This window comes from Gymnoscopelus microlampas (genome assembly GCF_963454915.1).
Source record: "Gymnoscopelus microlampas genome assembly, chromosome: 7".
Taxonomy (NCBI): Eukaryota; Metazoa; Chordata; class Actinopteri; order Myctophiformes; family Myctophidae; genus Gymnoscopelus; species Gymnoscopelus microlampas.
The window spans coordinates 18,888,226-18,913,653 of NC_139944.1; the positions used below are offsets into that span (position 1 = coordinate 18,888,226).

At 41.2% G+C, this 25,428-nt stretch overlaps 1 protein-coding gene across 1 annotated transcript in view; it reads left to right on the top strand.

Annotated features, from left to right (window-relative positions):
• synpra (synaptoporin a) overlaps window positions 1–13,729 on the top strand; it is a gene marked incomplete at its 3' end in the record, with an annotated part of 22,111 nt that extends 8,382 nt beyond the window's left edge. The window contains exons 3-6 of the mRNA XM_084061530.1: window positions 10,195–10,319; window positions 11,799–11,997; window positions 12,902–13,093; window positions 13,478–13,729. Coding sequence (XP_083917656.1) covers window positions 10,195–10,319; window positions 11,799–11,997; window positions 12,902–13,093; window positions 13,478–13,729 — 768 coding nt within the window. The remainder of the gene's footprint in view (window positions 1–10,194; window positions 10,320–11,798; window positions 11,998–12,901; window positions 13,094–13,477) is intronic.
• Between the last annotated feature and the right edge of the window lie 11,699 nt (window positions 13,730–25,428).

Consider the following 25,428-nt stretch of genomic DNA (forward strand, 5'->3'; position numbering starts at 1 on the left):
CTGCAGTGGTCTCAGCTGTGTGCAGTGTTGAGGCTACACCTGAGGCCACAGGATGCCTAGGGTTGTCACGATCATGACATTTTATTTGACCATTAATTGTCACTCAAATTATTGCGATTAGCAGATCACAAATGCGTTGTGAGCTTGTCGGTCGGCTATTTGCAAATAGCTGATGTAGGTGGTTTACCTATGATCCTAGATTACTATTTCTATGCATTTGATGTATTATCGTATTTATCTGCTTACTGTAAATCGCTCTGGATTAAGAGCGTCTGCTAAATGCCTAAATTGTAAGTTGTGAAAGTGATTTAAGTGATTGTTGATGCTATATCAGCTAATTCTGTTGGGGACCCCCTGGAACTCACTCAACGACCCCTGGGGGTCAACACCGGACCCCACTTTGAGAACCCACTGCCTTATAGGAGGCCACATTGATGCTGAGAGGATCACAAATAGATGTAGAAGTAGAGGTGGTTAATTATAGATTAATAGCGTAGGCTATACAGTATTTATGGACCTGTGATGGTACTGATCATATTCCCCTTTTAGCAGTGCTTGTGTTAATCATCAGTCTTGGACTATTTTACTGTTTATCATCATTCTAGGACTGTTTTACTGTTTATCATCAGTCTAGGACTATTATACTGTTTAATATCAGTCTAGGACTATTTTACTGTTAGCCTGGTCACCATACTGTACAAAGCCATCATGTAATGTAAATGTCTTTGTGCTTCTTGTTCATCTCACCTTCACTATGTTACACTATGTGGCAGCGCAGGAATTTCATGGAGGCCATGAAGACCCTTCAGTTTGGCCTCATGCCCTTAAAAAATGATATGCCTTGAGGCCACAGTGGCCTTGATGGCCCGCCCACACTGCCCCAGTGTCTCAGCTGATTTCACTGTTTTCTCCTCTGCCTCTTTCCTGCCAATATGGTTTTTAGACCCCAGTTTCTTTTGTATTCTTAATTTCTCCCCTAGGCCTACTCCCCATGCCCATCTTCAAATGAGTCCAATGACTGGCTTTTAGTTTTTCATGCATTTATTTATTTCACTGATATGTATTAAAAAATAAAATCCTCCCTGACCCTTAACTTAAAATTATTATTTCTGTGGCTTACATTTAATTTGCTGTGGCATTTGACCTTTGTGCCCTCAAAACACAGATCAGATGCCAAGTGATAAGATTCCAGGCCTGCTGTGTGTCCCCTTATGTGTGTTATGAATGCAGTTTTTGCTTTCAGCCACAAGGTGGCACAAACCACCTGATAATGTACTTGATTGCTCACAGGTGCATGCATTCTGTGCCATATGGTCCTAAATTGAAAAAAGATGTCCCCTGCAGCACAAAATAATCTTTTTACCATTTTACAGATTTGTATACACACTAGAAGTAACGTCTAGCGTGACGCGTCGTTCACTTTGCAGTGCCACCTTACAGGCACCTAAAGAGGTGACGTGCATCACCTCTGCAAGGACCCAAACCCACTTTGTGATTACTCACACCTGGCATGGCAGACCTGTGAGCAGTGTGCAGTGGTGTACAATGTTAAAAGAGAGACCAAATGGCAGGAGATGAAGTGAGCAGTTTATTGGTGTAAAAGGTGTATAAGAATGAAATGGTGTGAAAGACAGTGGCGACGTCGTCAGGCCCACAGGTTGTCATGGCAGAGCCTGCAGAATGGGAGAAAAGGCGAAGGCAGGAGTCAATGGATCATGTGAGAGTGAAGACAGTGATGTTTGTGTGAAGTTGTAGGCATTGTTAGTAATGTAGAGCAATCAGAAACGACACATGGGAGAATGCAACAGCCTTACCTCAGTGGGGAAGAAGCACTTTTGTGAAAACCACGTTTTCAGTGTGGTTTTCCTGCTGGTGTATGGCATACTTCAGGGCTGCTGGGTCACCGGTTCTTGAACTGGCAACATAGAGCTGTCCGTGAGTGAAGACAGGGGATCGAAGCCAGACCCCAACTGTTGTAAGTGTTTGCCCTTGTGATTTGTTGATGGTGGTGGCGAAAGCAGTGCGGACTGGAAACTGTCGCCTGGCCCAGTCAAAAGTGAAAAGTCCAGCATCAGGAATGAACTTGATTCGAGGGATGAGGACCTCCTTTTGCGTGGCTGCTGTTTTGCACAGCAGCAGCTTGTTGTTGAGGGTCCTCTGGAATAAGAGTTTTGTCCCATTGCAGAGTCCGTCTTTGGGGCTGATGTTGCGGAGTAGCATCAAAGGCATGCCAGGCTTGAGGGTGATGATGTGCCTGGGAAATCCATGGGGGCAGAGGGTGTTTAGATATTCCACGTTGAAGCGCATTGCATCTTGGTCGTGTTCCAGGGTGTCAGCACTGCTGAGCTTGGTGGAGGTACCTGGCATCCAGGTCTCCATGATGTCATTGATGGTGTCGACTTCCCTGTTGGTAGGGGCAAGCAGTGATCTGCCATCCATCCACCCAGTGTCATTGTGGTGGAGAGAGTTGTTGTGGTGGAGAGAGTTCCTTGTATAGATTATTACTATTTATCACTATGGAAGCCGTCGAACTGGTGCGATCTGACGGCATCCTAGAATTTATAGGTAGGATGTGATGTCATATTGTGTCATCGTGATGTCAGATTCCGTCACACTGGCGTGATGTCAGATTACGTCACACTGGCTACATACAACGTTAGGTAGGATGTGATGTCATATTGTCTCATCGTGATGTCAGATTACGTCACACTGGCGTGATGTCAGATTACGTCACACTGGCTACATACAACGTTACAACGTACATACTGATGGCGCGTCACACTGGCGTGATGTGGCGTGATGTCAGATTACGTCACACTGGCCACATACAACGTTCGTACATACTGACAACCGACATGGCGCAGGATTCAAATTGTATATATAGATAGATAGATAGATACAGTAAGTGTACCACTACCAATACAATTTCACCAGAATCAGATGATACTAGGATGAGGCCGATCAGTGACATCACAAAATGACCCCTAGCTTTCACATTTAGCATAAAAATGCAGTTATTTTTTATCATATTTCCTCCACCTCTGAATGTTTATTGCAGATGAATCTGAATTTAGGTCAAACACTTCTTCACTTCACTTTCTGCAACCATACATTTATTAATTGCTTAAAAACTGGCCTCTCTTTAGGCATGTCATTAGAGACTGATGTCTCTCCAGCTCTTTATTAAACAGAACATGCGTTTTCAGGTCGGCTTACCAATTTTACCCAAATAAATGAGCAGACAAATTTTTAACTGGAACACTATAAAAAATGAAGCTGATAAATGGGTAGGCCTACTTTTTCCTGGTTTGCTGAAATGTTGTCAACTATACCTGAACATGTCATTTCTGTTTATTAAAAAGCTGGAGAGACAGGGAGACCCCTGTGACTAAATAAACACTCTAGTGCAATGATTACTATCAGAATACAGTGCTTTAACCTTTTAACAAAACACTTTTTGTTTTAACCAAAACATATCACTTAACTAATATTTAAGTGGTCACTTTTTTGCCTGTCTCTTCTGTATGAAATAACGCATCTGTCTCAGATATAACCTTGGACACAGGTTTTCAAAGTGTGGGCCCACCAGGGGCCAGTTGGAAAAAAATGTCTATATAATTTATACATTTGAATTCCAATTCAATTCATAACATACATGTGCTACTTTCAACCTTGAGTCCCTATTTTGTCAATATTGTCAGCATTTTTCAATCAGTTTAAAAATCTTTCAACATTTTTGAAAAATACAGAAACACTGTGAGCTTGTGTACATTGGCTATTTTCTCATTTTTTAAAGTGCAATGGGGGAGATTCAGCCAGTGTTTATAGGGTTCATGGAGTGGAGGTGTTTCAAATGATAAATGTCCTCTGACAGAGGTACAGTAAGTAATGCAGTGGTTCTCAAACTTTTTCGTGCCAAGGACCCCAAATTGATATACATGTATATTTGGCTGCGGACCCCCATCTGAAAAGCTTTTCCCCCAGAAGAGAAGATTTATGTAAAAAGTGTCCAAACATTTTCGCAGATGTACAACCTTGCATATCTGCTATTTTTGAATAGCCAACATATTAAATATGGATAAAGGGTAAATTGAGAACCACTGCAGTAAGGCGTCTCACAATCTAGAATTATTTCCGTATTCCTATTTAGCTAATTGCGAGGTGCTCAATTGTATCACTGTTTAACACGGTGAAAGTGTCTGGGCCTAATGGACTGAACAAATGCAGGAGATGAGGGTCGATACAGCGATGAACAAACAGAAATGATGCCACTTAGTCCATAAACGGGCCGGTGGAAATTATTTGACCCGACAACTTCCAGGGTTGAAGATTCAAGAAACTTCAGAGTAATTTTACTGCTGTACGGACAACAACAGTTTGTTTGAAACAGAAACATAAAATAAGCTCTTCATCCCCACATCCTGCATCTTCCCCCATGGTGAATGCTGTTCCATTGTGGAGCACTTGAGGTTTCTCCTAAAATGTCCCCTCCCTTATGAATGAAATCCAGGCGCTTTCGTAGATATACAAGTATTCAGTGTATGTATAGACAGACAGACAGACAGACAGACAGACAGACAGACAGACAGATAGACACGGAAAGTAATTGATTTATTATAGGTTTGAGAAATGAAATGGAAGAACGCCTTGTTCCTTCCTGCCTGCTATGCTGGGAGAGTCGCACACCTAGAAGTGTGGTGCCGATAATGGCTGTGTGAACTTTGGAGGCTCTAGCAGCTTTACTGGCAGTATACAGATAAAGTAGTATATGAATTAAGCAGTGAGTGGTGGCTGTTTGCACAACCAATTATCCTCCTCTCTTTATCTAATTATGGCAAAGCAGGGGTCCAGAGAAACCATGTCAAGCTTAACCATTTAAACCCCAGCATCCGTATTGTGGGGGAATTCGCAGAAAATAGCAGATCGACAGGCTCACAGCGCGTTGTGAGCTTGTCCATCGGCTATTTTCAGATAAGCTTTCCCCACAATAACATACAACAAAAAAGACACTCGTATAGAGCACTGAGGGACTCCGGTCAGCCATATAGGGTTTAAGTGGTTAATGAGGTCTCTTTGGACCAGACTGAGGAGTAGGCAGGAGCAGAAACAACAACGTGGACATTCCTTCAATCTGTGTAGCATAATAGGAGCGTTTTCTGGAGCTGTTTGCTGTCATTGACTCACTCGTCAACATTACTGATTCACATTGAGCCACGAGTTGTTATTGGAGTGTGTGTGTGTGTGTGTGTGTGTGTGTGTGTGTGTGTGTGTGTGTGTGTGTGTGTGTGTGTGTGTGTGTGTGTGTGTGTGTGTGTGTGTGTGTGCTGCTAGAATGCTTGTTCAAGGAGCAGCATTATAAAAAGAAAGAGAAATTGTGTATCTTGTTAACAATCCGCGATGGCATTAAACTCTTCTTTTCCCCATTACAAGTAACAAGGCGAGGGTAAACTGTTCACCACAGAGGTGGGTGACTCAGGGTGACCATATTCTGAATCCTCAAAAAAGGGCAGACCTTTCAGGCCAGAAACAGGATTGTGTCAATCCTGTTTCTGGCCAACCCAGGACACAGGGTCTAAATGTCTCAATAGAAGAGCAGGGAGACCAAATACAATCACCTAAATTGTATAAGTTATATTGTATTAACATACTCTACCATACAGATTGGGAAAAAAAACTTTGTATTCACCCCAAAAAGTTACATAATACAGCTTTAGTGATCTACTGTATGTTCCCATGCCATAGTCTCATTCTAGATCTGTTTGGATTATTGGTTATTCTTAAAATGTTTTGCCCTTTATAGAAATATTAAACTGGAGCTTAATTCAGTCTAAGGAATGCTGTAAACGAATAAATGATACTACAGTACACACAACATCACCGTCTGGATTGTTAGACACATCCAGGTTCTGTACATTCCATAAGCTTGTTCATGTATCATGGGAGAAAGTGGTTGTGATTCATCAAGCTCAATACATACATATATGTATACAAATCTATATTGTCTGCCCGCTTTTCCTCTCTCCTCTAATTCGTATTGGAGAATAGGCTGAATATCTGACTGCAACGGCCCATTAGGCTGTGTGAACCTGCAGCGGAACACAAGTTTGTTCTGGTCAAACTTGCTCTGTTTTCAGCTCTAAACAGAAGTTTGCATCACAGAGATTTTTTATTCGCTCACATGCATAATACTTCACACAAAGTTTAAGGGAATATCTCTGGCCTATAGGCTACCATTAAAGGAGCACTTCACTCATATTCATCCTTATTCATACAATTGGTCCTCACTAATGCTCTTTATAACATAGCACCATTTTTGTCTATTCGCTCTGTATCTCATTAGTGGGCTGTGGACAATTCAGAAACCTGCCAAACAATGACATAATCTGTGTTTAATTTTGATGATTTATTGATGCAAAGACAAATGGCTTCTATTTCAGCATGCTAACATTTCAGGAAGAGAAAGTCTGTAGTTTAGTTTGGAGTCCCCACTGTTGATGTCATTGGTATAGCCACGTCTCTGAACTGTCCCCAACCCCAGCCCACCTCTGAGACGCACAATGTAGACAGAAATGGTGCAATTTTATGATTAGCATTAGTGAGGACCAATTATATGAAGATAAGGTTGAAAATGGGTGATGTGCTCCTTTAATGTCTAATTTGAGTTTGTCTTCTTCTCGATTAATCGATTAACCTACATGAGCAAGATTGAGTTCGATATTGGTTCTAAATATCGGTTTCAATGTATTGTTGGTTGATTACCTTCACTCTCCCTGTCTTTTCGCTCTCAGTCCCCCCCCCCCCACCCGGCCCTTCTGTCTCTCTCTCTCTCTCCCCATACTCCCTCCTCCTTGCACTCGGTCTCTCCTCTCTTTTTTCATTTACTTCATGATAACTGAGCTACAGGGAGGGAGAGAGGAGGAAGAGAGATTGGGAGAAAGAGAAAAAAAGATGCAGTCCTGTTTCATTCTCAGTCGGCTTCTTTGTAGCCTGGGTTTCATTGTCAGAATGGCAGAGAGCGCTTCTGGAACTCCTATAATTTAAACTAGCAGGGGTTTGGATCTTCTCGTCCTAAATGTGTATGGTGATATTTGCTCCGGTAAGTTCAAGTTTACTACAAGGCAGAGAGTCAAATGTCTATAGGTACGATGTGTAGGTACAGCTTTGGAGATGGTCGGAGTAGCCGCTACAGAGTGCTACAGTGTGTTGCAGACGCATGAATTGCCCTCGCCCTGTACTGCCATGAAGATTAGTTTTGTATGATTAAAAATTGCATATTATGAATCAAACTCATTGGACTGTGAACGTCAAAGTATTTGAAATCTATTTGAACTGTTTGTGTGTCCAATCAATCTCTCAGAACGTTCAGAGGTTTCATTTTAATTTAATTTCTGTTGTCAATGGGACAGACATTTATTGATGCTAAATCATTTGATTTTGGATAAATTGTTGATTAGGCATTTTTGGAAGCAGCATAGTGGAGATGACTTTTGCCAGTTTCACTGGCTTTGCCTTCCCTACCAGCTATCAGGTGCAAAAGCATGAGTGCCAGTGTGCCACTGTGCCTTTGTTAACAGCGCCTTTCTAACCCATGTGTTTCCAATGATGAAATGAAACATGGCATTTTGACCAACATTGTGGTCTTGATCTTTGACATTTTATGTGTTGCTGCTTTTTAAAACTTTTCCTCCCCAATGTAGTCGTTATATCAATTGATTCCTTCCCCACACACATTTGTTGTCACTGCTGTTGTGCCCTGCTCTACTGCCAGTGAGGAGCCCCAACCAGGAGGACGTAGAACCTTCGTACTATACTCTTCCTGGCCAATACTCCCTGCTGACGGGTGCCGCCCCAGCCCGTAGGAGTATGTTTAGTGACACATTTTGGGGGTCCTTGACATGAAAAGGTTTCAGCACCACTGATATAACAACACACGTTTTTCAAAAAACGGATTTATAAGACATTTGTAGAATTGGCCTCAGGTCTTAATGGGTTAACATGATGCTCTACAGTAAGTAGAATGTAAGTAAGCACAATATGCTGGTTACACAAGCATAGCTGTGCTTACTGTTGAGCCATTACCGGACACCAATAACACTCCATACACAAAACTGTGGAGAAAAAAAGGCTTTAATTCAGTAATTCTCAAACTTTTTCATGTCAAGGATCCCCAAGATTGATGCATTATTAGCCTGCGGACTCCTATCTTGAAAGATATCGCAGGGACTCCCATAAGAGAAGACTTTTACGACGTGGCTCTATTCTAATTTAACTCTGTGAGAGTGTAGAAATGTACACTCTCAGTGTAATCATTGGGTTGCAGTCCCGTGCTGTCTTATAGACCCAGGGGCCCATTTGGTTCCTAACTATCAATGATTTAGCTGGGGACCCCCTGGAACCCCCTCAAGGACACCGGGGGGTCCTCGGACCCCACATTGAAAACCATGCAGTGCTTTAATTGAATGATATTGTTTCAGTGTTGTGGGAAAGCATGTTGCTGCCGTCCCCAAATGAATGAATGGCATTGCACAGATGCCACTGACAACAACACTCACCATTCATCTACTTGTTTGCTTCATAAATGGAGCATTGCCACCTGACTCATGGTCTGGAGAGTAATCACATTCTGAGGGGAGGAAGAAGAAAAAAAAATCTCATTCTGCTGGAACGGAGACTCTGTGTCCTTATTCGGCTGCTTCTACACATTTGTTGCTGTCGGGCAGAAACCTCCTATCTCCATGTTTTGACTTTTTGTGTAACTTTTTTATGTTCCGTAAATTAATGCCTTATTTTGTCATACTACAGTGTCAGACAAAAACTTCAAAAATAGCCGATCTACAAGTCCAAAAAGCGTTTCAATGCTATGTGTTTTTTTGTGCTGTTTTTTAAAGTAACAGTTTTGCACATATGAGGTATTCACCCGACAGCAACTCATTGCTGAATGGCTGTGCACCTCAATATCTGCTAAACAGGCCAGCCGGCACATTCAATAACCTCACAGCAAGAGCCAATTCTGGTCTCAAGGCTCCACTAATGCACACATAATGCATTTCATTACAGATACTCCTGTTGCCACATGGGCCGTGTTGCACTTCATATCTCTGCCTTCTCTCTGTTGAAAACACATACCTAGAGACAAAAAGTGTCAATGTCCCTCAAGGGACTGCATGCGTTTACATGGACAACATTTCTTTATTCAGAATGAAATCACTCCGATCAGATATTTCAACGTAACTATTTACATGGAAGGCTAAATAAAAGTAATCCTCGTTTACATGCCTCAAAGCATTTCATCGGAATATAACTTTTGACATGCACAAGTTTGTTCCTGCCAGTTTTTTGGATGGACCCACACCGTGTCCTCAGCTATTTGCCTTTCTGCTGTTCTTTAGTTAAGCAAAATGTCCAAATGACACACGTGATTGTCATTCATGAAGTGATGCATGTTAATGGTGTCAAATGAAAGTATTAGAATAATATATCATAGGCAGAATAGCACAGCTTAGTACATTCACAATTCACATGATAACTGGAGTTCTTCTTGGTCACCTCCTCTGGGACTAAGTACCTCTCCATTAACAAACATGCAACGATACACAAAAAAAAATGAAGTAATACCAACCAGAGAGTTGTTTACATACTGATGTTTTCCTGTTGATCTCATTATTATCAAAAGGTTTATACCACCCCTCTCAATGGGAGTATTCACTGGATACGTATGTTCACAAACATTTTTGAAGATACTCGAGGGGGGGATTGTTTTACATCCAAACTTATGAAATATCAGCCTATGGTGGAACGTATTATGGCCTTGGGATATAACTGTCAATTTCTGTAGATATAGTATGTCATCAATGTACTTTTTTCCTCTGTGTGTTAATAAGCATCAGCAGCAGTTGTATCATGGTTTTAACCTTCTGATCAGTGTTTGGATCTATTATGTATTGCTCTTTTTGTGCAGATCCAAATCAAATAATTCAAATATGTGCGTGTGTGTGTGTGTGTGTGTGTGTGTGTGTGTGTGTGTGTGTGTGTGTGTTTGTGTGTGTGTGTGTGTGTGTGCGTGTGCGTGTGCGCGTGCGTGTGTTTGTGTGTGTGTGTGTGTGTGTGTGTGTGTGTGTGTGTGTGTGTGTGTGTGTGCGCGCACGTGCGCGTGCGCGTGTGCGTGTGTGTGTGTGTGTGTGTGTCTGCACACAGCTGTTTGCCATCTTTGCGTTTGCAACATGTGGTGGCTTCACGGGCCAGCTGAGGGTTAGTGTGGACTGTATGGAGAGGGCCGCCAGCAACCTCAGCATCCGCATCGACTTCGCCTATCCCTTCAGGTGAGTGTTCCCTTTGTGTAGGCCTACAGTTTGGACGTTGTTTACCCAAGTGGTTCTCAAACGTATTTTGTGTGAAGGACCCGCAAATTGATATAGGCTATATTTGGCCGCGACCCCCCCATCTGAAAACATTTTGCCAGGGCAGGGGACCCCCAAAATAGAAGATTTGTGTTTTAAAATTATCAAAATTTTCCAAGCATTTTCTATATTTTTCTAACATTTTCAAAAATAGCAGATGTACAAGCTTACAGCGCAGCACAAAGTGACGCGCTGTGAGCTTGTAGATCTGCTATTTTTGAATAGCCAACGTATGGATGAAGCGGTTAAAATGATTGTGATGCTGTATTAACACATTTTCCTGGGGACCCAGACCCCACTTTGAGAACCACTGGTTTACCCTGCTGTATCTACAGTACTTTTTCTTGCCCCGTAATCTGTATCTTAACTGCCGTGCTGCCTTTGGCGAATTAATTTCTCTGAATGGTCTCTTGTCTTATCTATTACGTTCCACGCGTCCCAGACTTTTTCCCTTCTGGCTCCCAAACTGTGGAACAAATTCCCCATTGCAGCTAGAACTGCAGATTCACTTTAAATTTTCCGCCGTAATCTGAAGAGTCACCTCTTCAGACTCCACCACCTTAGCCCATAGCACTTGACCTAGCCTTGAAATGTAATTTAGACAGATGCGAGGTTAATTTGTTTACCTGGCATCCTATAGTTTCAATGTACAGATTATAATTTTTTAATATTATATTGTTTTAGACTGATAGGCTAGGTTCTTGGTTTACCTACGATCCTAGATTGCACTACACTGTCTCTCTGCATTTGATGTATGTGTTTACCTTTCTCACTGTAAGTTGCGCTAGATAAAGAGCGTCTGCTAAATGCCTAAATTGTAAATGATCTTATCTTTAAAATCCCCAGTGTTAATGGCTGACCATGCTGTACACCTGTGAATAGTATGTAGGTTGCTTAAAGCCCTGCACCTCCCTGTGTTTGTGTGTGCGTGCGTGCGTGCGTGCGTGCGTGCGTGCGTGCGTGCGTGCGTGCGTGTCTCCTTTTGTGTCTCCAAAAGGAGGGCCAAACAGTTAGCAAGGTACTGCTCAGTGTCAGCTATTGTAGGAAGCCGCTCAATTTGGAGGAGGCGTTGTTTCCTTTATCCATGATTGATGTCTGCTGTGTTTGACAAGTATGTCAACTGTACGTAACAATTCTCTGCCGAATAGGCACTTTGTAACTGTCTGCTTTCCTATTGTCTGACTGTACTGGCGGTGTTTATGTCCTTTGTACAAGTCATTCTTGTACTTCTGTTCATGTGGACATAAATACATATTTCAAATGTGTGTGTGTGTGTGTGTGTGTGTGTGTGTGTGTGTGTGTGTGTGTGTGTGTGTGTGTGTGTGTGTGTGTGTGTGTGTGTGTGTGTGTGTGTGTGTGTGTGTGCGTGCGTGCGTGCGTGCGTGCGTGCGTGTGTGTCAGGTTGCACCAGGTGTCCTTTGAGGCCCCCCTGTGTGAGGGCATGATGAGGGAGCGTCTGTCCCTCATCGGAGACTACTCCTCCTCCGCCGAGTTCTTTGTCACCATCGCGGTCTTCGCCTTCCTCTACTCCCTCATGGCGACTGTGGTCTACCTCTTCTTTCAGGACAAGTACCGCGAGAACAACCGCGGACCTCTCGTTGTGAGTACAGCCATCTCTGTCCCAAGGACCTCGCCTCCTTCATAAATGATGAGTGAGGATTTGTTTAGCGGGATAGTTCACCCTCAAAACCTTTTTTTCTATTCATTACTCACCCCCATGAAGCCTTGAATTCATGGAGATAGTTTTTTCTTGTCGCATTCCTGATCCAATTTCCCAATATTTGTGAATTGAAGCAAATAGGTGGCCAAGCTTAACAAGAGCAATACTTTATTTTAAATATTCGCTTATGACCTGCGTAGTAGGCCCCTGAGTTGTTTAGGAGTTTGTATTATTTTTTGCCTTGTTTGCTTTGTTAGAGATGTCAGACATGTAGTTATGCTATAGGATACATGGTTAAATAAAACATTTGGGTTTTCATACCAGAACAGTGAACACCTCATCTTACATAGATAGTAAAAGTAATGGTTATAAAACTACTTCTATACAACTCAGGCATATATCTTGCAGTGGGGTTATGGCAAGTTTCCCCACATAATATGGGAGCCCCACTAAATATTATATACATATATCGTAAATTATATCTGTGACCAGATTATACCACATGATACCAAGATGCCAGATTATGATAATTTTGATCATCTGTGCCCAATGATATAATACTCTCATTCGCACAAGCTCACAGCGCATCTGCGACACGTTGTGAGCTTGTAGATCGGCTATTTTCGGCTAATGTTCCCTCCAGATGCTAGGGTTCAAGTGGTTAATGTAAAAAATAAATAATAAAGTCCCCACCACACAAAGATTTAGCGGCCCCCCTGTAGTAGCTCTGAGGACTTCTAGGGGTCCCGGACCCCCTGTTGAAGACCCCTGTTCTAAGCTGTGACAAAGAGAAGTCCCATTTCCTTCACCATGTCTTCATCTTTTCTTCATTTCGGCCCATCAGGACTTCATTGTGACGGTAGTCTTCTCCTTCATGTGGCTCATCGGTTCCTCTGCCTGGGCCAAAGCTCTGGCAGACGTCAAGGTGGCCACGGATCCCGATGAGGTCCGGCTCCTCATCTCCGCCTGTAAAGACGAAAGCAACAGGTGTGGCTCCGTGCTCGAACCTCGCTGGTCGGGACTCAACACCTCAGTGGTACGTTTCACTTTGTCTGTACCTCACCTGGATGCGTTCAAGATTATTTCTCTGTACCGTACTTTGTCTGTCCGTACTCTCTCTTTGTGTGTCTTAATGATGAGTTTTAAGAACTCAGCATTGTGCATTATATTGTCGCTGTCGGGAAATAATTTCAGATGGAAGAAGACTTATGCACCCGCTTGGTGTAATATTTGGTTTTAATATTTTGAAGCCTTTTTTATGTGTAACATGTTGTCTACATAATGTCAACTCTGTAGAATCACATTGCTGTAAATATCCTTTCTTTGTATACAAGGCACCATTGAAAAAGAGACCCTGGTCCCAATGGATTCCCCTGAAATAAAGGTTTCAGTCAATCTTTTTTTTGGTCTGTCTCTCCAGATTTTTGGCTTCCTCAACTTTGTCCTGTGGGCCGGGAACATCTGGTTTGTCTTCAAGGAGACCGGCTGGCACAAGGGCGCCGCCAGGCAACCCGGCGAGGCGTCTCAGAAACAGGCGGGCACCTTTACCCAGCAGCCGTACAACCAGGGCAGCTTTGGCCAGCAAGGTGGCTACGGCGCCCAGGGCGACCTCGGCCAACCGTCTGAGTACAGCCCGGTGGGCGGACCTACAGCCTACTCCAATCAGATGTAAGGTTGAGGAGGTGCCGCGTTGTGACCGAAACTTGTGTATTCTAAACCAGGGCAATCAGGGGGTAAAATATGAGTGAAAAAGATGCATGAGGTTCACTTTTATGCAGCGTCCACGCTGGCAAAACAAAGCCACAGGCTACCATTAATTTTCAATGGCAAAGCCTGACGTCTTGCTGCTACAAAATCTACAAAGCTACAATCCGAGTTGAACTGGCTTCAACTGCAGCTATACAAAGCTACAAAACCACCAAATGTTGTTTCACCATCTTCACACACATTCTCCACACAATTCCTGCTTGTAATGGGGAGAAACAAATCAATTCTGTCAGCCTTCCCTGTTCATTTGAACCCCAGCCATGATATTTTCCTTTATATTTTTCTCGCTCGACAGATGCACGCTTGACATCAACGAGCGTGTTGATCAACACTTCAACAGCGACTCTGCGACAGATATGCCGCGTCGCTTTGTAGCTTTGTATGTTTTGTAGCTGACAGTGTGAACGCAGCATTAGACCCTCTTCTCCGCCACCTTTCTCATCATTCCATTCTGTTGTGAAAAAATAAAATAAAAAAGATGGGTCTATGTTTGTGACAATGGAAGTCAAATTTCAGTCTGATAGACATTAGAAGTACACCAGTTGTATAGAGTAGGTACCGCTGATATTGTCAGGTGTTGTACAGAGCTATTAGCTAAAGTCTTTTACACTTGCGTTTTCCAGAGGTGGTGTTGTGCTGAATGTCGTATTGCAGCGATTCTCAACCTGTGGGCAGGGGCCCACTGGTGGGTCGAAAGGATATTGCTAGTGGGCCCCCAAATACTTTGCAAAACACCAAGATTTTTATGATAATTTAACATTAATATAAAGCATACAGTAAAATGTATTTCTTCTTTAAAACCTTGAAAAAAATGTATACTATGTTAGTTCCACTGATCTTGCACGTGGCCCACCCATCTCACCACTTAACAAGATTAAGTGATCAGAAGGGTGGGCCGTGAATGCTTTGTGGGCCCTGATCCAAAAAAGGTTGAGAACCACTGTTGTATTGCCTGTAAAAATGTTTTCTCCTTTTCTGTGCTTGGTGCATTGATGCCTGCCTTCCAAAGTCTGTGGAAGCAAGTCAAAAGTGATGTCCACTACTCTGTGTACTAGATAAAAAAAAGTATATAAAAATAAAATAAAAAATTGCAGGCATCATTTTACATCTGAAAGTTTACAAAATTCTATCCACCCATATTGTCTTGTTTAATTTATCAAAGTGTATTTATTTTCCTTTTCCCAAAAAATCTCTAAAACATGTTTTTATACTGGTATGTAATTCATACATACAACATACCTATCCATAATACATACTATTAATACTTACTATTTATCATAAGTTCTTTGGTCCATTTGATAAAACAGCAAAGTGTGACAGCTTTTGTCACTTTAAGTATATCTATTTTATACTGTATAATGTCAAGTGGAAATCTATATGGAGACTATGGGCCCTATAATTGGCACTGCTATACCCGCACACGCTGCCCACTAGCCATGAATTACTGCCCGCTACCCGTGAATTACGGATAAGGGAGCTGGCACTGTCCCTAAACGCTATTTTGCGGCCGCTATACCCGCTATTCATTATGCCAACTCCACTATTTGCGCCTGGAGGTGTGGCCGTGGGCGTGTTGTTGCATTATCTCCAAAATTGCTATTTTGTCCACACACTTTGGGACAGCGCATAGCGGAATCTAGAATGTTCCTATAATCAGCAGAAGTGAGAGTGTCAATTCCTTGTGTCAATTGTGTTTACATAAGATGATAGTTTATTCAAAGAAGACAATTTGTGCGTTGCGCAATGCAATGCTCTCCAAATTACAGACTTCAGTTTTATTCATCGATTATGCAGGAAATAATGAACTGATTACAATAATATAAGATTCTCTCTAATCAGTAACATAGGTGATACGTATGTCTATCAAATGTGGTTTTATTGAAAGGCAATCAAAGGCTAGAGCCCATAAAGTTAACTTTGGGTGTATGATGTCCAATGTTAAATCCCCTCAGTGCGGCTGCAGGGACATGAGCAGTGTTGCCAGAATTTGCGAGAGGAATAAGCAACCAGGTCTATGAAAACAAGCCCAAAAGAAGCGACTATAATAGGCCACTATGTGCACTTCAAACCTATATATTATGTCGGCCATTAAACAATGTGCATACTTATATATGTTGACTATTTGAAAATAGTCGATCTACAAGCTCACAACCGCAACTAGCATTATTTACAAGCAACTTTACAGAAAAACAAGCCCAAAGTAGCCACTTTATATAATAAGCAGACCTGGCAACACTGCAGAGAGGGAGAGAGGAGAGCGTAAGATTGCATTGGGATAATAGCTTGCAAAGTCTTCTCTTAAAGACAATTGTATCTGGCATGGTGATTGGTTTTATTATTGTCACGCCCCAAACCACACCTATATGCATAATGTAACGGGTAGTGCAGGTGTTTTGCGGGTAAAGCAGGTGTCCCGAAATAGCAACTTTTGCACGGGAACGCCCCTTGCGCATTCCTAAATCCTCAAATAGTGGGTTTAGCCAGTATGGCCGATCATAGGGCCCTGTGTGCTAAATGCAAACTACATCAACACTCTACATAGATCACAAATCATTGCTGTCGGGCAGAAATAAACGTTGTATCTCCGTATTTCTTAGTTTTTTTCATAAATGAATGCCTTACTTTATCATACAGTGTAACATAAAAGTAGCAAAAGGACAAGCTCACAACATCACAGTGCTTTGTAAGCTTTAGATATGCTATTTGTGAAGAATTTTGAAAGTGAAAGTGGTTATGTGTGTTTATAAATATTGAACCAAAGAAAAGCATTAACAAGAGCTTGTGACTATAATAACTACATTGGATCCATTGGAACACAGGTTCTTTTTTCCATTTCCTGAGAAGTAACAGTTTTGGACATAGGTTTCCACCCGACAGCAACAATGTTTTCCACTCCCATCAAAATGTTCAATCTACGCATCATAAACTATTTTTTGCAATAACATAAAGAGGAAAAGATTGTTTCTCTGCCTGTTTACAAAGCAGCTGCTCCTGTTTCAAATTGTTGTGTGCTGCTCAGACTGCTGTGAAATTATCAATAACATAATCATACACTCCAAATAGAGCATGCAGAATTCATTCAAAGATGTATTGAAAAGTTAAGCTCGCTGAACCATCCCTGTATTATTACATGGATTCCTGAGGAGCCAAAGTGTCTTTCATTTACATATGAACTTCAGTGATTCATGATCACACCAGAGTTATTACAGTTTTGAAATATTCATTTTGTTTTGGTATTATAAGGCAGTGGTTCTCAGAGTGGGGTCTGGGGATCATCAGGGGTCCTTGAAGAATCTACAAACTTGCGGCCAAATACATATAGCTAAAATATATATACTGTATATGATGGTGAGAAAGACTGAACTGAAGATGATTTCACATGCATTTCATGATTTTTTCATTCTAGTTTGTTTCAATTCATTTTAGTTTTAGTCCGTTTTGCATCATATATTTGTATTTAATTTCAGTTAATGAAACAATTATTCACTTTGTAAGTTTTTGTTTTAGTCTTAGTTTTAGTTAATAACCCTGGTTCACAAAACTTTTGAAAATCAGTTGATGAAAAGCGCTAATCAATGGATAATAGGTGATTGCTGTTTGACATTTGATATGAATTTGTTCAACCCTATTCACTTCCTAAGCATGAGACTAGCATCCAGGTAATAACATAAAAAAAAACGGTGTAAAAAAAAAAACTAAACAAAAAAAAGTGTTTATAATATTTTACTGTCAGTGTAAATTAATAATGTGTACTGGTCCAATAAACCACCTCTTGTATTTTGCTCATGATTAAGCGTGGATGATTTTACATGCATTTTAATTCATGCTAATGAAGCTAATTCAGAAATATGTCCCATTATGATCTGGTTTCTGTCTTTATGGTGGTCAGTTGGGTGGCACTGGGAAGACTTTTGAGAGTTTCAAGTGGGCCCTGATCCAGAAAATGTTGAGAACCACCGGTCTAGTTTGTATTTCTTTCATAGAGCTGGTAAATTTGGATAGATACTGTATGGTGGCTGATATAAATTACATTCCCATAATGATTTGTGTTTGTGACTTCCCAGTGTGGCCTTGTATAAACATAACTGAGACACGTGACACGTGTGTGTGTGTGTGTGTGTGTGTGTGTGTGTGTGTGTGTGTGTGTGTGTGTGTGTGTGTGTGTGTGTGTGTGTGTGTGTGTGTGTGTGTGTGTGTGTGTGTGTGTGTGTGTGTGTGCGTGCATGTGCGTGCGCACGTGTGTGTGAGATCATTAAATAGAGTTAGAGAAGTGATGCAAATCAACCAACAGGGCGTGGCCCTGGGGCAAAGCAGTGCCTGGCCATCTCTGCATGGACTATAACAGCATATAGTATTCCATTCTTCTTCAACAGCACTCTGAGAGAAACATGGTGACATATTCAAAGAAATGGCACCAATAGGCCCCGACCGGCATTCACATGCCCCCCTGTAACAGCACCAGGTTGGGGGTCCCCCATGAGACGTGTAGGGGCAGACATTCTGGGCCCTTTCCCTTCCACAGACAACAGAAACCTTACATTACAGTCGCTATCAGTGATGGAAGAAGTAATGACATTTTTTTACTTAAGTAAAAGTATCAACACCCTACAGAAATAGTCTACGAGTACAAGTTTGGTAAAATAAAAAAAACATTTACTTGAGTAAAAGTACAAAAGTATTGGCATACAAATTACTTAAAGGTAGGGTAAGTGATATTTTTGGGTTAAAACAAAAAGTATTTTGTTAAAAGGTTAAAGCACTATATTCTGATTGTAATCATTGCTATAGAGTGTTTGTTCAGACAGGAGGCTCCTCGTCTCTCCAGCTCTTTAATAATAATATAATAATAATAATAATAATAATATTTTCTGGTAGGTGTCAAAATCTCAGCCAATCAGGAGAAAGTACCCATTTTTAAGCTTCATTTTTATAGTGTTCCAGTTCCAATTTTGCCTGCTCATTTCTTAGTGTCATCACTTCCAATTTCACTTGTTTAATCTGTATCCTGATTGAGTTCTCTATCCTGATTGGATAAAATTGGAAATGAAACTGAAACTGAAACGAAAATGCATTTTCTGTTTAATAAAGAGCTGGAGAGACAAGGAGACTCCTTTTACTGAACAAACACTCTATAGCAATGAGTACTATCAGAATATAGAGCTTTTTAACCAAAGAAAATCACTTACCCTACCTTTAACTTACCAAAAGTAAAAGTACTCATTATGCAAAAGGTCCCATTTCACAAGTTTTTAAACTAATACAATGTATAAAGATCCTTTGGAAATAGCAGATCGACTACAAGTGCACTACGCGTCGTGGTTTTGTAATAATAATCAAAATCTACAAAGTATTGGTAACTAAAGTTTTCAAATGATTATAGTGAGTAAAAGTGCAACATTTGCCTTTGAGATGTAAAATTATTGAAAATTGGAAGTACTCCAGTAGAGTAAAAATATCTCAAATTTGTTCTTAAGTACAGTACTTGAGTAAATGTACTTTGTTACTTTCCACCACTGGTTATATGGACACATTTATTGCAAAAAGTGGCCAGAGGAATATGCGGTTCTGTGCTTTTAGATCCTGTTTTCCAGTGGTTCTCAAAGCGGGGTCCGGGGACCCCACAGGGGTCCTTGGGGGTAGCCTGGCATGGCCAGACTAATATCACTGCGTAGATATTAGTCTGGAATCTTTGTGTGGAACCTGCATTTCCGAGGGGCAAATTAAAAAAAATGCCTCCGGTGATAAACCCACCCCATATTTGCATACTGGGCTCTGATTGGTCCCTCACAACTTTGGAGGGAGAGAAATAAAATCTCTATTGAGAGGGGCCAGACCTAATCTGCCAAGGGCAATTTTCTTTTGCAATGGCAGATTCGTCTGGAACCAGGCTACCTTGGGGGGGGTTCCAGGGGGCAGCCAGCATATGGTTTTACGGTCACAGTTTAACCACTATAAACCTATACATTGGCGAGGCCTTGTGACCTTGTAGATCTGCTATTTTCAAAAGAATCTTGAAATAATTTAAGTCATTTTGAGTATTTTTTACATTTTAACAACACAAATCTTGACCTTGTAGACCCGCTATTAAAAAAAGAAGAATCTCATTTTTTTTTAGTAATATAATGATATAATGAATAATGATATTCTGCCCGTCTACACATTAGCAATTCAATGAAACATTTCAAAAGGGAACGTTTCAGAGCTCTCCAACAATTCATCAAGAAAGACACCATTTGACTGCTGTGGTTTTGATGCCATCTAGTGGTAGTATCCTACAACACCGCAGAGGAAGGTTACAGGTCACTGAGAGGAAATTGAGATATCCTTCCAACAGCAAAGTGAATTAAGCATGCCAACAAGTGCATGAACACGAGAGTGAAACTAATCCTACTTCAATAACACCATAAAGCAGCACCCCTGGATTTGCTATGCTACTGGATGAATAAACAAGTTTAACCTAATATAGACAGACAGACAGACAGACAGACAGACAGACAGACAGACACGCAGGCAGGCAGGCAGGCAGGCAGGCAGGCAGACAGACAGACAGACAGACAGACAGACAGACAGACAGGCAGACAGGCAGGCAGGCAGGCAGGCAGGCAGGCAGGCAGGCAGACAGACAGACAGACAGACGCATGGATATCCATAATATTTGATGAGTGTATAAAAATATTAATGTTTGTTAAGAAGTTAAACATTATTAAACGTTTCCCACACATTTTTGAGATTTTTCAAAACATTTTTGAGATTTTTCAAAACATTTCTAAAATATCAGTGGTGCTGTGAGCTTGTATATCTGATATTTAATATGGATAAAGTGGTTAAAATGATTGTGACGCTGATGCTGTATTAAATAATTTTGCTGGGGACCCCCTGAGACCTCCCCAAGGACCCCTGGGGGTCCTCGGACCCCACTTTGAGAAACAAAAGCTATAGATAAAACAAGTTCATATTGATGTGTGGTTTTAAATAGACAATGTATTCAAATATGTAAATTGTCTCATTAAATATGCACAATTTAAACTACAAGAAGAAGTGTGTGCGTGCGTGCGTGTGTGTGGGGCGCGCGCACGTACGTGCGTGTATGCGTGTGTGCACGATTGTTTTTTTGACTCCATACCAGCAGTGGTGGAAAAAGTACTCATGTTTTACTTATTAAGTATCAATACTGCAATGTAGAAATAATCTGTAAGTCCGGAATTCAACATTTACCAGTACAAAAGTATTCGTATTAAAATATACTTAAGTACTTAAAGTAATTAAGTACTCATTTTGCAGAATGTCCCATTTCACAAGTTTCCAAATGTATAAAAATGCTTTGAAAATAGCAGATCTACAAGCTCACAATCGCTTTGCTACTCGTTGTGAGCTTGTAGATCAGCTATTTTCATAGGGCTGAGGTGCTTAATGTATGTTTTGTAATAATAATAAAAATGTACAAAGTTTAAGTAACTAGTAACTAATGTTTTCGAATAATTGTAGTGGAGTAAAAGTACAATATTTGACTCTGAGATGTAGTGGAGTAGACGTAAAAGTATTGGAAATTGGAAATACTCAAGTAAAGCACAAACACCTCAAAAGTGTACTTAAGTACAGTACTTGAGTACATTTACTAAGTTACTTTACACCACTGCATCCTCCACACAGGAGTAGATGATTTTTAGTGTTGATGGCTTGAAAGCAGACTGGGGATCAATTCACTCTGAAGGGTGAAGGTCCGGTTGGAAAACGGAAACGGAAATGATGCGTCCATGTATGCGTTCAACACACCGGATCCAGTAGGCGGGGCTCTAAACCGGATGTGAATACAGGTTTAAATTGGATGCAGGCACATCATGGCTGGTTCCACAGTTTTGTTTGCAGCGTGCCACGCTCTGTCGAAGGTAAACTAATGTTTGATTTATATCAACATGACACGTTTTCATCCACCGATATCTAACACCAATATTATTTAAGCATTCGAGGTGTTCTAGGACTGTGAATTATTATGACACCAAACTGGACATAAATATGAAATATTGTGTTTTACAACCGAGGGAGAAAATGCATCAAACTAGTCATTTTATGTCGAGTCTGACTTTTACCTCATATGCAAATAAGTCAACATTGATAAAATACATCTATTATAACTTAAGTCTCGATCCAAGGCTACTGCATCAAACAAACATTTGTTCCAAATGATCGCAACTAAATTGTCACCCAATGTTTAAACCTTAAACCACACTCACTGTGTGGGGGTTTGTAGATCTAACCCCGCCATACATGCATTACATTCATGTGGGTTTAAGACGTCGGTGCAGTGATTTTATTTATGGTGATTGAGCTGATGTTTGTTGGTAGTTTTAAACGGCTCGTAAATCCCCATAAATGAACCCAATCCAACACATAAAGCGTTTAAACCCAAAGCCACGTATGTTACCCGTCCATATGGGTCAGGTTTGTTCCGCAATATTACTTAACGTTGAATAAATACGTGTTTTAATCACGCGTGTGTTTGAACGCCGTTCCAGTCCACATTCACTTGGAGTGTAGCCTAACTGCGGTCACCTGCTGCAACAGCACCACTTTCACAAATAGTGTGGTGTTACGTGTTGTAAGGCTCGTTCGTCTACATGTCTGTATACTATACATTGTAAATATAAAGTGATTATCTTAAAGCCACAGATGTTATCCGTAGGCCTACATACGGGGTGTTGTTGGTGTTCTCTTGATATTCAGTATAGTTTAATAAAGAAATGTTTTAATCCCGTTTGTGGATGAAGTGAACAAAATTGTATTTCCTGGATTACATGGGGTGTAATACCGGCGTTTACCTGCTGCATCAGCGCCACATACACCCATTGAATGATATGTACATACATACATAGCTCCAATCGGAACCTCTCCCTCCGCTGTATAGCTCCGAGATGAGGTTCCACGTTTGTGGATGAGGTTCCACGTTTGTGGGTTCCGTTCGAGCAGGACATTTTCAAATATTGTCCACTTTACGTGTTTCTTACCCCTTTTTGCACATCGTATCTAAAAAGTAAAGGTTTTCTAAAATGCTCTCATATGTTTTAACTTATAGCGCGCAATAAAATCTATCCAACGAGTTGAAAAAGGTGTTTAAATAGCTTCTCTCCTAAATGTTTTTAAGACATACCCGGAAGTTGCGCCCGCAGAGGCCACATTGCTGATTCCCCTACTCGTGAAATGTTGAATTGCACCTTCCTAATGGGAGAGAGAAGCTATTTAAACGCTTTTTTCAACTTGTTGGATAGATTTTATTGTGCGCTAGAAGTTAAAACATCTGAGAGCATTTCAGAAAACCTTTACTTTTTGGATAAGATGTGCAGAAAGGGGTAAGAAACATGTAAAGTGGAAAATATTCAAATGTCCTGCTCAAACGGCACAGGGCCACGTAGGACCTCACCTCGGAGCTACATAGCGGAGGGAGAGGTTCTAAATGGGGCTAATTTATACAGTGATATTCTGACAGACCAGATTGCAACATTTATTAATTGAATAATACGGAATATTACTGAACACAAAGGGTCCGTATGGTGGGATAACTGTAGCTTTGGGATAAACACTTTATATATAGAGTAATATACATTTATCAAGATGTTTGAGACTTTAACATGGAACTAACTACACACACTATTTTTTTGGAGTGTTCAATAATGTAATAGATGGGATCATAATTAGCCCTGGTCCAGAGCGTTATTAGTGAGTTCTCTCGAACGCTCTGCCAGGCGCTCGGCCCTGCTTATAGACGAGGAATTCCACTTCCTTGCGAAGGCTCCAACAGTATAGTCAGGTTCACTATGTAAAACAATATACTTTCGTTCAAAATTTGTGGAGATTAGCAAAACTATACATTTGTTTTATCTTCAGAACATGGGGAATCCAAAAATCTATGTTTGCATTTGCACAGACACCTGCATGTCCGCCATATTGGACGTTCAAAATGGCCGCCATAAAATATATAATTTGTGCTACCTTGGCTTCTAGACGACATAGACAGTTAATTAAATATGCTAATCCTATGTGTTCTGGGCCAAGGAATCCAATAGAGACCTAAAGGATAGTGCACAGGGACTTGCAGCAGCGCCCCCTAGGGGATGGCCATGGAAATGCAGGTTGACTATGTTAGAAAATATACTTTTGTTACGAATTTTTGATTAGCAAAACTATAACACTTTTGGAATCTTCCGAGCATGGGGAATCCAAAAATCCTTGTTTGTATTTGCACATATACCTGCATGGCCGCCATATTGCATGTTCAATATGGACCACATAAAATATATAGTCTAATTTGTGCTACGTTGGATTCTAGACAACCAACCTTAATTAAATATATTTTCCAGGTCAAGGAGTCCAATACAGACCTCAATGTAGTTCTCAGGATTATAGAAAAGCAAGAAAACAAATGTAAATGTAAAACATAGTGTTTATAGTTGTGTAGTATCAACACATCATTGACTTTACAGGTTTACAGGTGTAAAGAAATGGGTGGAAAAACCCTTTGTTTCTGTTGTTTTCAAAGAGAAGAAAAGAAAAGAAGAGGGGGGGGGGGGTCAGGGAGAGCAAGGAGATCTAACAGTAATAGAACACATGTCAAGGATATACAAGTGGCGTAAACCAACAGATACAGTATGTACATGAGGTTAGACATAAGGCGAAAGGGCCTACTCTGTGTGGAGTTTGCATGTTCTCCCGTGTCTCCTAGGGTAGTTAATACCCTCACAAAAACATGTAGTAATCCTGGTCACTATACTTCCTCCCCCTGGTCAGCCGGGGCGCCTGATGGAGGGGAAGGGAACTGGTTGGAATAACGTGTTCCTTCCACACGCTACGTCCAACCAGGGAAACTCCCCCCTGTCAGGTGACAAGAAGGTCAGTTGGCTCTCATGCATTGAAGGAGGCATGAGCTCGGCCTTGGCCTCCCTAGGCTGGTGGGGGGAGTGTAGTGCCCAGGATCACTTAGCTAATTGGCACCGGGTGAAAAAGGGGTTACAGAATCGAGCGATAAAAATTAGGGGGAAAAAAGCCACAAGGTGCAAGGTGGTGACACTTTGGTAGGTCTACATTAGCAGCAGGTATGATATTAGACATTAAGGTGCAAAAACAGTATGAACGATTGAACTATATACATACAATATCTACTAGATCTATCATTCAGGAATATTCTTTTACAGCTCGTCATCACTGTCTGGGGTGTCATTTTCAGCATTACAGACAGTCTGTGTCGTTTTCGCAGTCACTTCCACACAAACAAAGTTCTGTGCAAACAAAGTTGTGTCCCCTGCATGACCTTCTCTGGGTTGTCCAATGGGTTTTGCACTGACATCTGACCACTAACAGAAACTAACAGAGGAAGGCGACCTAACACAGGAGGTGAATGATGCATTGGCCAACTTTGTATGATGTACTGCCCAAGGGGCATCCATATAACAAACATTCCTGACCTAAGGTGGTATCTGTTTTGCAAACATCTGGCATAAAGCAGCAAGTTGCCTCCTACCGTTGGTGCCCTTGAGGAGAACATTGAACGTGTGCATGATCAAAGTAGGGTGTGGTGCCAAGCCACTGTGACGTGGCAGAGTCTTTTTGACCCAC